The sequence below is a fragment of the Seriola aureovittata genome, chromosome 13 (genome assembly GCF_021018895.1).
Source record: "Seriola aureovittata isolate HTS-2021-v1 ecotype China chromosome 13, ASM2101889v1, whole genome shotgun sequence".
NCBI classification, from domain to species: domain Eukaryota; kingdom Metazoa; phylum Chordata; class Actinopteri; order Carangiformes; family Carangidae; genus Seriola; species Seriola aureovittata.
The window spans coordinates 14,666,279-14,680,774 of NC_079376.1; the positions used below are offsets into that span (position 1 = coordinate 14,666,279).

Below are 14,496 nucleotides of genomic sequence, written 5' to 3' on the forward strand. Positions count from 1 at the left end.
CAAAAAAGTGAGTCGGACCTGCTGGGCTCCGAGGTTATCAAATCGACATTTCTGCTAAAATGATTTTTCAACTCAGTACACATCTTAAATGAAACAAATTAAATGCTTTTTTTTTTTTAAACCAGCTGAATGGTTGACTTATTTTTCCAATGAAAAATTAAACAATGAATCGCTTTAGTTCATCACACTCGTCTTTTCTCTCAGCAGCAAACTAGCTAGAGCAGCTAGACTCAAGCTAATTGCGTTCTAATTAAAATTTCATCTCTGAGTGGAACAGTGTTAGTGAATGTCAGACAAGTGTCTAAGGAGCCTTCTCCACTCCATTGGGGTAGAAACTGCTGTTTGGTTATTCCGTTCCTACATCCTGAGCTCTCAGGATTTCCACATGCATCCCACTAATTGTATCTTTCGAGAACAAAACGGAATACTAATCAGATAAGAGTTTTCAATCAAGTCTAAAACATGAAGGACACTAATTTCATCACTTTCTTTTTTTTTCAACCGGAGCACAATCAGAGCTGAAAGAAAACAAAAATCTGTTGATTGATTCAGTTCTTTTTGATTTTTGGGAGCTTACATTTCAATCAGCAGTGATACACAAAAAACAAAATGAAACAAACACGACAATATGAGGATGATGATGATGATGATGATGATGATGATGATGATGATGATATTCCTGTTGCAGCTGCAGAGGGTCAGGAAGTGGGTGTGCTTCGAATCAAGCACAGTGCACATCTCCACCACCCTTTTTCTCTAAATGCGAAGTGTGATGCTGTGTGAAGCTGGCCCATCATCATTGTGTTTCTCTGGGCCAAGTAAAACACCACATTCTTGGCAGCAAATTATCTCTGGGATGAAATGAAAGGTGGAACCTTTCACTGTACTTCCACCTACACCCCCTCTGCCCCACCAGGACCTGCTGCAAGGGAAAAAACAAGACCACCTCCCTCTTTTTCCCTGCTTTGAGCCCACCCTGGCTGGCTAGACGAGGCTCTTTAAGCGACTCTTTTTGAGCTCAGGTCCAAAGAAAACATGAGAACCAATAAATCAGTGTCAGGAATTAACCCTGTCTAGCAAAGGGCCACACCTTGGTGTTATTCAGACCCACTGCTCTTGTGACGGGAAGCGAGATACACAGGAAGTTGCATATTTAGTGGAATGTCCCCTTTGCCAAAGGAGAGGTCTCATGGTCCCACTCATATACTCTGACCCTGTGAAAGCTGGCAAGACAAACTCCATTTGGGGGTGCTTGGAAAAAACCTAAGCTCCACACGGATCCCCCATGGGCTTCCTGTCACACTCCACAAGTCCCTTCACCTCCTGTGGTGCAGAGCTTCAATGGCCTCATACATCATTCTTAGCCACCTTTCCTTTCGCCAACATTCATTATGACACAGCTCTCCTCGGAGAGTAGAGGCAGGGAATGCATGCACTGACCAGCCTGCCTGGGAATCTATCAATGACAATATAGCACACTGCACCAGCCATCCACCCGCCTGGAGAGGGTGAAGTATTCTCCGGGGCAACAACAACACCAGAGCCAAGCAGTGCTGAAAAAGCCTCTCTCAGCCTGAGATACACTGGGGCCAAATGGTTTCACTGAATTACAAAATAAGAGCCCTGAACTGCAGCTGCAGGAGGATCTAATATGCAGCTGTCTGTGACTGAAAAACCAGAGAAGCTGTTTTAAGTTCAAGAAGCAAAACAAAGAAAGAAAAATAACTAAACATGAAATACCTCAGGACAATACTCAGCTTTAGCCTAAGCCCCTGCGTGAGACACTCCCTCTTCATATCGAATTATGTAATTCTATTATCCATTCATGGGCACTGGTGCCTGTAACTAAAGGTTCATTTAGTCCCATGATGGTGCGTATCCCAAGGCATGCTATAATTCAACCATGGCAAGAACAACATCTCCATGGAATAGGTGCCCCACATAGATGTTAACACCATGAACCATGACCTTCAGCAGACATTTGAAGGCGAGTCTGTGCACATCTCATCTCCAGCTCTCTTAATGTACTGTACACCCACACACACACTGAACCTTGAATGCACGCAGGTGTGTATGCACACAAGCACACGCAAACACTAAACACTTCATTTAACACCACAACAACTCGGTCTAATCTCTCTTCGCTTTGACAGGCTCAAATGCGGTATGATTTGACAGGACGGGGGAGGTGCTTACCTAATGAAGAAGGAGGCTGCCGCAGATGAGGAGGGAGAGGGGGAGGTGGAGGTATTGGTGACGGGCGCAGGGAGTCCCGGTTGGCTGGAGCTCCTCAGTCGGCAGGGCGTCAGGGTGCTGCTGCTACTGCTGCTGGTACTGGTGGTGGTGGTGGTCATGGTGGTGATTGGGGCCTCTGGGGCTGTGACATCCCTGTCTGCATCCCCTATCAAACCCTGGGTCTGTTGACACACAGATACAGAGATAAGACCACAGCCAATACTTACAGGTTTTATCACTCCTGCCCACCTTCCTTCCACTCCATTTACTTCCCCTCTGCCACAGATGGACGGGCAGCTGCTGCAGCCAGCTCCAGTTAGCGGGAGTCAGCAGTATCCACAGCAGAGAGCTCCCTTCAGAATGGCAAGGATGCTGCACCATTCATTGATTCTGGCAACACTCTCGAGGTTGCTCTAGTTATAGCCTACTGTAATTAAGTGATAACCCACATTTAATTAGTAATTAAATCACCAGCGATTTACTTCACTCTGCTCCCGATTATATCTGCAAGTCCATGGCTAATTTGGCACTTTACGCACCAGGGATGAGGAACGTGTCATCCTGCAGGTTGAGTCAGACTATCTAAGAGCAAGTTTCAAAGGGAGTAAACAATCAACCATCACATGAGAGAGGAGATTTCTATCACAGCTTAAATGTGTATGAGGTACCTGAATTGTGCTTGCATGGGCACGCTCTGCTCTGGAAGCTTGATTATTAGGAATAAAATGAGGTGGGATGCTTTGTTTTAGTTCTGGTAATTAATTAGTTCTGGCAAGTAATGCCAAAGCTACACTGGGTATACCACCTGTAAGTCTATACATCTGATACGTATGTGCTGCAGCATCTCTAATCAATTGAATGTGGGAGAAAAAATCATGTAAATAAGGTCTATGTATGTAAAGTATGGAAAGGTTTTAACACAGAGCTACAGATGGGTAGCCCAGATAAAATAGAAGCCATTCATACATTAAAACCTTCCTGTCCTCTGTTTCTGTTTAAAGGTTGAAATAAATAGTGGTGCAGCTTGCTGGACACGGAGCATCAAGGTTCAGCCTGCAGTGGGTTAGTGGTCGCTTATAGACCAACACAAAGAGTACAGAGAGCTAATTATACAAGCCAAAAGCCAACTTCAGCTGGAGTCACCATACTGACAAAAGGTTAATCCCCACCGGAGCCGCTAGTTTATCCTGCAGGACAATGATCAATAGCAGCTGACAAGAACCAGTTCTGTGGGTTTTCAGCATCGGAAATTAAATAAATAAAGGCTAGAGTTTTCCTAAAAACATTTATAACACTGACACATGAACATTGTGCAATCAGCAACGACCTTGAATTGAGCACACACAGCGCTGCAGCCTCAGTGCCTTTTGACTTGTGTAATATATGTATTATAAATACAGTTCAGGCCCTCCGCATATTTACTACCCCAGTGTTTGCCCTAGATTCATGTTTGGCAACTAAAATAACATCCTTTACAATCTTTTTCTATAAAGCGTCTGGCCTTCCACTATCTGCCATTTGTCAGAACGGGCTGACAGCTGTACTATTTATATGCCAGGCCTGACATGTGAATGCTATACATCAGGATGTGAGGGTATACTTACATTTTGACATTCACATGAGAGGCTTGGCTATTGCTCTGCAGAGTGCCGCCACTGTTAGCTTTACATGTGCTGCTATATTAAAGCTTGGGTGCATTGTCTTTTCTCAGAAAAGCTCCACTGACCATTTGTCAAACCGTGGACCTGTAGTGCAAGTGCATGTCATGAATTCCCATTTCTTCCCTCTGAGCTTGTTAGAAGAGTTAAGCATCAACATTCTTGCTCTGGAGGTCTGGTTTTGCTCTCTTGAGACTTCATCATGGAGGCTAAGTCTGATATCAAGCTGCAGTGTGTGAAGTTATGACTTGAGAAGAACACCATGGAAAAACTAGCTGCAAACTGAAATGAGCCGAAGACAGATCCTCATGCAGCCGCCAGAGCGGAAAGCCTCACACCATGCTGGTGTGGGTGACAGCTTAGGAACTTGGCGCATTCCAGGGAAGTAGACCCATTACACTCTGGTATGAAAGACTAGAGCACTTCACACACAGCCGTACAGGAAGCTGATGTGTATAGCTCATCAAATCTGTCACTGATTGAGCCGATGCAGCGTCTGTTTTAAAATCAAGTGGCAGCGAATTTTCAGGAGCATACAGGGACAGCTGGTCACCGCTGGAGATGGGCTGTGGGCTCAAAATGGATAAACTACAGACATGTAGGTGCACTCTCACACACACACACACACACACACACACACACACACACACACACACACACACACACACTTGAGCTCATCACAGTGCCTATCAAAGAGTATTCCCCTTGGTATTAAGACTGGGGACTTAAGCCCCTCAGCCAAGCTGCTCTCTGTAGCCTTGGACCTGGACTGGCCCTGATTCTGGCTGAACAGTACAATCTATCCCCCGGTCAGTTAATTAGGCTGTGTCAGTGGAGCCATGTGTGCTAGGCCGTTTGCACTGAGAGTCAGTAATGAGCTGGCCTTCCACCCTTTAACCCCCAGCCCTCCCTGATCCCTTTGCCTTGGTTTGCCACTGGAAAGCAAAGACAGAAAAAGGGAGGCTGGTGGGGGGGGGGCAATGCGAGAGAGATCGGAAAATAATGGAAAGAGTGCAGAAGAGAGTGGAAAGAAAGAAAAGAGATTGTCCTTCCAGTGAAGTCTGAAGTGAGCCGAGAAGGCCAGCATCCTATCAACTGACCACCCCCCCACCCCTACCCCCCAGACTACCAGGATCCCTCTGTGACCTTTGATCCCAGCGGTCAACAGACGATTACTGCTGGGGTGAAATAGGCCCCGTGTTAATCTGCCTGTCAGGCTTGGCTGGCCTCTGTAACCAACAGAAACCAATTGAGGTGAGGACAGACTTCTAACAATACTGGAGTCCTACAATGAGAGAAAAGGGCTAACATAATACGCCTTTATGTTTAGCTCTCGTGATGGAAAACATCCACTATTTTCAAGCAAATGCCAAGACATAATTGCACAAAATTTTTAATTGTTTCCCAATTTGGCATGAGTGGGCATTGTCCTTCCTTTTCCTTCCTGTATCGTTTTCTTCTCTTGTCGTTGTTGCTTTCTGTGGCTCATTGCCATGTCGGCCCAGCTGCACCAAAGCAGCAGCAGCCAAGATCATCCTGCTGGGCTTCTCACTGGTGGCAAAGGAGCAGGCCCTGATAGCAGGCAACTAGCAGGCCAATAACGGAAACCCTCACGGGTTAAGAGCACTTGGTCTTTGTAGATTAGCGCACATGTGGTTCTGGATTTTATGGCGCAAAGGGAGAATTGCAAATTTGGTTCAATCAGTTTCCCGTTTTGAATAGTTGCATAACACTGCTGGTAATGTGTTTTTCTGGATTACTTTAACTGCTTGAAGCTTGTCATTCAAACACACAATAACACCAGGAAATACTTATCAAAGTTGGGGTTTTGCATCAGATTCTAGACCTGTGTCAGAATGTCTCAGAAAAGTGCCTTTGTGTGCCATTTGCTCAATTCAAGGCAGCTACACTCATATGAAACAGTGTCAGCTAATTACAAAGAGGGAGTCAGATAGTTTCAATTCCAGTGACCACAAACATCATTCCAGATGTTAACCAGCCTTTTCCCAAATGGGATATTCAAGGTGGGCTGTGTGTGGGAGCGCCCCAGGTTTGCTGGTTGACACACTGAAGGATTTCTATTTTACACACACACGCAGAGTCCAGAGCTTCTTTGTCTGAACAACTCTGAATGCTTTCCCTACAAAGCAACCAAGAGGGAATCATGAATTAAAACTGGTGCCTTTCAGCGCAGTGTTTAACTCCCAACCCTCGAGAGCTGGTGTGGGTTTTTGTCATTCTGAAGGATCTGGTTTTAATGAAAGAAACAAGCTTGAGAAAAATAACACACATTTCTGCTGTGTTCGTGACTTCATGTCCTGAGGGGACATTTCTCTCTGTCCAAGGAAGGCGCCAACCTCAGCTATGTGGCATTGAGCAACTCATCCAAGCTCCAAGGGCCACTAATTGCTTTTAGACACATAGATGGAGAACACAAGTCAGCCGCTCCCTTCTGTGCCAGGCCGTTTGATTTGGCCTAGATTGCGTACATGCAGTTAAAAGCTTTTGATGGCCTCCCATAAACCATCTCTACAGGCACTTGTTGACATTAAAGGGAGGAGTGAAAATCTGTCTTCAATTTTCAAGCAGAAAGGAAGGACTAACACTGCCAAGACCCTTGACAGGCTGCAGTTATCCACACAGTTGGAACAGAAATGGCAAAATTTACATTTATGAATCTGATGGAAAATATTAAAGTGCAAGGACTAGACGATGTTAGCACATGCTGTTTGGTCTGTACACTAAGTCTACCTCGTGTAGAATGTCACAGATGTTTGTCAATCAGGTCTGAGACCAGATGTTCCCCGTCAGTGTAGGAAGAGACACATCGGTAACAACGACACCTTAATATCAGCAGCAGGAAATACAATCTGATGCTAGAAATCACTGTCAAACACTGAGATTGTTACACTTACAATGAAAACTGCATAAATGTGCAACTAAATGGTTAAAATTCGCAAACAAGGTACAGCATGACTAACAATTAATGATGCAGCATGACTAATCATTAGCTATCATGACACCGAGGGAAAAACCCAGGACCTTTCCAAGTCTCTGAGACATCAAACAAAGCACAGACTAATGCTTATCCAACATGAGAGAGGAGTTATGGTGACGCTGTGGGGTGGTCATTCCAAATGCCCTTGAGGAGGAGGTCAGCAGATTAGTGTTGCGATGACCTCTGACCTCAGATCACTCAGGCTCCTTGACTACTGAGGAATGAGAGGTCAGCACTCCTGCAGAGTTCTGACTTACAAATTCTCTGCAGGGCTTCATCTTTTCTGAAGTCTGAAATGTAACATTTGTATTGACAAGACTTGACCTGACGAGCACTGCAGCATGGGAAGACAGAGCTGTTACACATGTATTTTTAGTTAATTTATGTCGATTCAAGTTAAAAAGGTAGTCAAGAAGCCAGACTTTTGGTCGTCTAGGAATTTAAGCTCATTATACTATGCACTATTTTAAAAGGAAATCACCTTTAAATGCATGAAATGTAAAACAAATGTGAAAATAGGCATATTAAAGATATACCGGTTTAGGCTGAGGGAGGAAGTTATTGACCCTGGAAATGCTCCACATGCCCTCGAGGTACTGCTGAGCCTGGATGGTGACGGAGTTCAGGGATCCAGTGAGCTGCCCTCCCGCCACCGTCACCTGGACACTGGTCTTAGGCCCCGAAGAAAGCGAAGGATTTTGCGACCACCCTGGCACCCTATGCCGCTCCCCCAGGGGCAGGACACTGTGGGTGATGGTTTGGCCTTTGGACAGTGGTTTTGCATGGACACTTGAGGACGACACAGTGAATCTGGAAGGCTGCGGTAAAAAGGATGTAGTGGGCAGGGCTGCCATGTCTGAGCTGAAGGTGAGGACGGGAGCATGGAGCGTCTGCAAGGCCTCCTGCCTCAGTTGGTGCAGAGGCGTCGAGCACACTTGGCAACAGCTGACGCCTGCTTCATGGTTCCCCGGTGTTTGGAGCTGCTCAAACAGAAAAGTTGCATATCCAGGGTCCTGCAGAGAAAACACACACAGAATAGAGGCTTTAACTCCATGCACAACGTGCACACACACACACTTAACACATGCAACACGTTCATCTCATGTATATCTCACTATCTGTTCTTATGAAAGGATTTCCTGTGTGTTTGTTCACATTTTCCATGTGCGTCAGTGGCCTGCTACCAGTGTGGTCTCTGACTGCCCCCTGGGACCCTCACTCCCTGCCTTAACCACTTCCCTTTTTTTGGAATGGTTGTTTGTTTAGACTGAGATGCTTCGCCTGCATGCAACTTTAGACTGCGGATCAGGTTCACCAGGCGTGTGCTCACTTCACAGTGTCTGCTGGGGACCAAACTCTGAAACAAGGCATGGAGGGATTAGTAAAAGATCCCACAGAGGCATCCTTCACAAAAATAACAAGTGAGATGTGTCAACAAGAAAATTTCAGCTTGTTACTGTTTTTAGACACGTTGTCCAGTAGAGTTCTGTCCTTCTATTTCATCTCTGAGGAGGCTCCCTAGTGTGTCCATTGCTGCTTGAGAGGAATGATAAAAGAAAGCAACAGCTGAGGGGACTCTAGCGCTCAAAGCTATACAATTTACATATGATAAGTGTCCCAGCATGAAAACATACGATGAGCCACCAAATGTGAAGATAACTACCTCCTCCAGGCAGCCGGAGGCACACAGAGCTATCAGTGAACTATTCAAATCCTGGAACATAACTTTCTCTGTTTTTGGGAAACAAACAATCAAACAAACACACGCACACACACACACACACACACACACACATACATACATACATACACTCTCACACACACACACACACACACACACACACACACACACAAGAGACAGTCTCTTAAGAGGCATAAAGGGGCACTAGGCTTCTGCCCAGTGGAGTTGTGGCCTAAGACAGGAGCCCACAGCCCATACATAAATGTTTATGAGGCCTTTGCTCCGTGGATCCTCCGAGGTGATCAGGAGGAGTGAAGCAGCGGGGAAACAACAATCCACTGGCCTAATGCAGCGCCACTTAATACAGCTAGCCCAATAGAATCAGAGACTATACAGGCAGGTTGAGGGACTTTAAATCTCCTTCTCATGAAAGCAGCTCAATACGTGGACTTTCCTCCGCACACACCAACTGTATTAATGGTATGATCACATAACCTTCCTACAAGCGGACAGAAAACGATGCACGGTTATTGTCTATTCTGTACAAACATTTCCCTTACGCTCAAAAATGGACAGAAAGCAGTATCCGCTGAGTTATACTCAATGTACCCTGAGGGATAAGCATAATCTCCATATCATCCCCTCACTTAAAGGACAATCATGCGTTGGACTGTGACTGGACTGGCCTGATGTTAACTGAGTGGTTCTGGTCAATGATTTACTATACTGGCTACTTACTTTACACATGGTCAGGCACTGTTAGGATGCAGGCACTACTGAGAAATACACTCAGAATCATCATTCCCGGTGAGATGATTTTCAACCTCCTGATGACTGGCTGATGGTAGATCCAGTGTGGTATGGTATCAAGTGAATGTTGATGCTGGAGTATATATCCAAATGAGGAATGGATTTAAATTTTAAGAAGCTTATAATGGAAATGTGATAGAGCTATGATGGAGCTTTAAAGAATGATATCTAATGCGGCTTGATCCTGACACGTGAATGGTCTCTGCACTTACGCTCCTGCAGTAGATAGTTTACGCGCAAGACCGGACAGTTCCACTGAAATGAGATGAAACAGTCCATGATAAATTGGAGTGCAATGTGAAACAGAGCTTAAGAAAACACTGCTGGCTGATAGTTTCTGCATACTGTCTGGTCTAGCTTCATGTGCATGCTTCCTAGACAGGAAATTGAAGCCAAGTCATAACCAGTCATCTCCGCCCTTACATCACCCCTCACCCTTTACCCTCTGACCACCTCCTACCCACCTCGGGGCGACTGGTAGATGGAAGAAATCAATTCCCCCCTCTCTCTCTCTCTCTCTCCATGCATTGTTAGGTGTTGATTTAGGGGAGCTAATAAAAAGACACACAAAGCTGAGCCCATCTGCTATTCAGTTAGGATTCTGGAGGTTAGAGAGCGGGCTTCTCCTGTAAAGCTGTCCATAAGCTTTATGCCCAGTGGAGTGAATAAAGGGTCATGGCCACAAGGCTTATGAAGATGATGGAGCTGATGATGAGGATGGTGAGGAAGTTGGGCATGTGGAGGAGAATGATGTGGGTTTGATGAAATTGAAGGTCCATAAGAGGTGGAGAGGAGATGGCGAAAGAGGACATCAAGATTTGTAGATATTTCACGCATCGCTCGGGGAGTGCAGGCTCGAATATAAAAAAAGATAAATTTGACACAGTGAAATTTGACACACGGCCGAAAAGTCAGCATGCAGTTACAAGCTTAAACACTTTACTCTTATGTTTCTCCTATCACATCTGAGCTAACTGCTTGAGAGCTTGTGCATAAGCATAAAGTGGAAAAACATGAAACATACGACGCATGAGTGCACCCAGCCGCGAAGCCATATTGTTTCCTTTATTGTCCATATGATCTATTACTGACAGGTGCAAGTGGGTGTGAAGAGTAGCTTCAGAGAAGTATGTAATGCACGGCATCAACACAGTTTGCATGTTCAAAGCATTCCCGTCGGCGGGGAGGCGTGGAGCTACTTCAGGGCTCCGACTCGGCAGCCATTGTTCTGTACAAGTGGGAGATGGTTTCGGTTTTCAACCCGAGGTCTCTCCGCAGAGAGACTCAAACTGCACAGGCGAGGATAAGAGGACAGAGAGAGAGAAAGGGAGGTGGGAGGAGGTAGGCCGGGGTTGTGGCCCTTGCCTGGAGGCTTGTGGGTGGTTGTGTTGGTTTACTGCCTGTCAGCGCTGATCTTTATTAAACTCTGGGGACAAATGTAGTCAGATGTTATGCCCTTATTATGGAAAGGAGGTGTGCACTGCGAGCACGCTGGGGAGAAAAGCCTTGCCTGTGGAATGAGCCCTCCACAGTCCTGAGAGACCTAAGTTTGTCTTTGTCCCTCACACTAACTGTGATGAAAACAAGGGCAGCAGCAGCAGCAGGAGAGAGAGAGAGAGGCAGAGAGAGAGAGAGAGAGAGAGCGCCACCCGGCTAATGACTGTCTGTTTGGGTTGATGGAGAGTGTCATCGCAGACAGCCCATGCCCAGAGGCTGATGGAAACAGCCGTTACCACTTATGGATGAGGGGACAGGCAGAAAGATGTGCATTACTTCTCTCTCCTGCCTCCTTAGGGCGCGAACGGAACCGGGCCAAGTCACACGTAGGTTCTTTCCTCAAATCACACCTGATTTCCCTCATCTCGTCCGTGCACCTTCTCTCTAACCAGACAAAGCGAAAGTGCCGTCTGACTATTTCCACATTCGGCTTCTGATGTGGTGCAGATATAGAAAGCTGACTCAAATCAAGGGAAGGTCATAGTGATTTGAAATGCATGAGGCCCCTCGCTAGCAGAGGGACTTTTAGGTACGCTCCATTGAAAGTAAAATACTCTGGGAAACCATATTTTTGAGCCCAACAGATACAGCAGTGACAGAAAGAGAAATGAAGCAAAACTGTATCAATGTGCATCCATGATGAGAAAAAATAAAGTGAAAAGTTCCGACGCACTGTAGCCTGCATCTTGTCAGCTCATATCTGTTTGCTCCTGCCAGCGCTCTGTGGCAATCTGCCCGATGTGATTTATTTTCTTATTTCTAACATCAGTCATTGTGCAATCTGCCCAGACTCAGTCCAGAGCTGGCACTGTAGCAATAAGTCCTCAGCTATTCCTCAATCCTCTGTGTTCATTCTAACTGTTCAGTAAACGGAAACACAAGCAAACACAATTGAACGCCTGATAGTTGACTTTAAGATTAAATTGCTCAGTCAGTCTTCCTTTCCTTCCTTCCTTCCCCGTCCAGGTTTCTCTTTTATTATTCCACCAGCATGGAAACATTCCTCAAAATGAGTCAGTACAACACCGCACGGTTTTATATCTGTCCTCGCTAAACTTTGTTCTCACCAGCACCAGTCCTGTTTACACATTACCATTCTTGAGTACTTCCTATGACTGCATTTCTTGTAAAATCAAGACCACACAGCAGCTGCCAAATCTAATGCCCTTTCAACTCCTTTCAACTGACTTTCCCTTCCTCTGCTTCCGAGCCATCTCTGTTTACTTGGCCCGAGACAGTGTTGACCCTAACCACACACCGTCTCCGTAAGTCTCAAAGGGATTGGCCCCCCAATAAACCGCAGGAGCCCAGTCCAGATCCCAGGGTGAGGACGAGAGCTTCCAGCAGGCCTGCTTTCCCACAGGTAGCCCGGCTCGCTCTGACAGCCAAGCCAGAGAAAAACGAGCACAGCTGCTGGCCTAGCCCCGGGTGAGCACAGGGCATTAAGGCAGATTACATTCCCAGGATAAAAGCAACACATCCAGTGGTGTAATCCCTCTCTGCCCCCTGCCCTTTCTCAACTATCGCCACCACCTCCACCTCTCTGACCCGCTCTCCGAGCCAGCCGACTCAACAGATCCCCTGAAGGAGCGGAGAGCTGGAAGGCCTGCGCCTCTGATTAGATATCAGGTAGGGCTTTTAGTGCCGCAGCACATCTCGGATACAGACCATTAAATTTAACCACTGCCTGCTCGGAGGCAGAGAAGACAATGACTCAGGATGTCACACTAGCATGCTATTTAACTCTGTGGGAACGCTTTTCGTGGAACACAGAATGGGAAGGCTCACGAAAATCACATCAAACAGATGTTTGCCCCTGTCTGCTGACTTGACAAGATTAAACAAACCCGTAATAAGACTTTCCCCCACAAACAAAGCAACAGTATCTGCAGCAACACAAGTACACTGTCATTACCTAGCTGATAGGACTGCCTCTACAGAAATGAATTCATTCATCCTCCGTGGCTGCGTGAAAAACTCTGGATGCTTAATTTTTCTGTCACACTTTGAAGTTTTTATTGGAGTGCAGGGAGATTCCATCGAATAATGATAAAATATTTCTGCTGCTTCTAATGTGAAATTTGAGGCTACATTTAGAATCTTATCAAACCATCTGAGTAGAAGCTTTTGTGAGAGATATGCTTGCAAAATCGATTCCGCTCTTGCTTTTTCCTGGGCTGCTGTCTCGCTGTGACTCTCCTGTGAGTTTGTGTATTTTAAACTCACCAACCTCTGTAAATTGCAAGCAAACCTGATGGTTGAACGAAGCCAAAACACCAACAAACAGTACTGAATGTTCAATGTTACATCTTTGTGGCTCTGACTGCAAAACATGGTTTGTAATATTACATTTTTCCCAGAGAGATAACACAGCATTACCGAATTCTGCAACTATCTTGAAGACAAACTGCTTACTTAAAATGTCAACAGCACATTTCAGTGAACAAACTTCCCTTTACCTAGATCAAACAGACGATTACCTTGTTTAAAGAAGGGCATCAGATGTTTGCATCAGTATTCCCTTGAATGAACAGCCAAGTCTCCCTGCGTTGCGCATCTGCTCATGAGGAGCTCACAGAGACAGATGTCAGTCTGTCTGCCCTCTGTGATTTAGCCCTTTCCTCCCTTAAGCTGTCAGTGAACTGCTGACAGAAAATGCAAATAGGCTGTACCTCTTAGTGACACTTCCAACACATGATAGCCCCACCTGTCCAGAATATCACCGTGACACATCCTCTGATGAACGATTACCGGGTCGAGCAAACAAAGCCTGCAGTCGGTACACACTTCAAAATACAGTCGAGACCTTTTTTTCATGATAAGATCTGGTGTGACATATTTTTGTTTTGGGCTTACCAGCTCCGTGATACAGATCATTGTACGCTACACTGCAGCCGACAGCTTCTCGTCATCCATAAAAAAACAGATGTCACTGTCCATCAAAAATAAAATGGTCATAGATCCTGCTGACCCTCAGGTTAAACACAGATAGAGTCAGTTGTAATCACTCATGAGTCTTTGCCGAACCAACCTGAAACCATTAATGACCTCATATAACGATGTGTCACCAATCCATATGGTCGACCCATTTATCAGTGTGTGAGTGCTGTTAGCTCCTCTTACTGCAGGCGGAGTGAGAATCACATATATGTTTTTATAAAAGTGTAATTACATAAAAAGGCTCACGAAGCCAGGCTTTACATGAGTGAGAAATGGGTGAAATGCGTGGCCTGATGTGTGTGTGTGTGTGTGTGTTGCTCCTTGTGTGTGTGGCTGTCTCTTTACACCACACCCATCCATCACTCCAGCCTTTCGCCACTTGGCCAGTTAATTACCTTTTCCTGTTCACTCACGCACATAAAGAAAACAAGCCCCTTTCAGACTGTTTGGACAGACTTCATCCCCCCCTCCCCCCTTTCCAACATCTCTCTCTCTCTTTCCTCTGTGGACTGAGGCAGCCTTCACTGTCTTAGCCCCAGATCCGTCAAGCTTTCATCAGCTTTGGCCGGGGTCAGAGTGTTGGGAGGTCCGGGCAGGACTCAGCAGTGAGAGACTTTAACAAGACAGCTTCATTAGGCATGTGTCGGTGAATGATCAGTACTTCAACTCAATAAGAG

The 14,496-nt window shown here is 45.8% G+C and overlaps 1 protein-coding gene across 1 annotated transcript in view; it reads right to left on the reverse strand.

The window, feature by feature from the left end:
* The window catches only part of kif26ab (kinesin family member 26Ab), a 66,703-nt gene that overhangs the window by 31,553 nt on the left and 20,654 nt on the right, over positions 1 to 14,496 (reverse strand). The window contains exons 3-4 of the mRNA XM_056393549.1: positions 7,428 to 7,904; positions 2,197 to 2,417 (exon numbers count right to left, since the gene is read on the reverse strand). Of these exons, the coding sequence (XP_056249524.1) occupies positions 2,197 to 2,417; positions 7,428 to 7,904 (698 nt within the window). The remainder of the gene's footprint in view (positions 1 to 2,196; positions 2,418 to 7,427; positions 7,905 to 14,496) is intronic.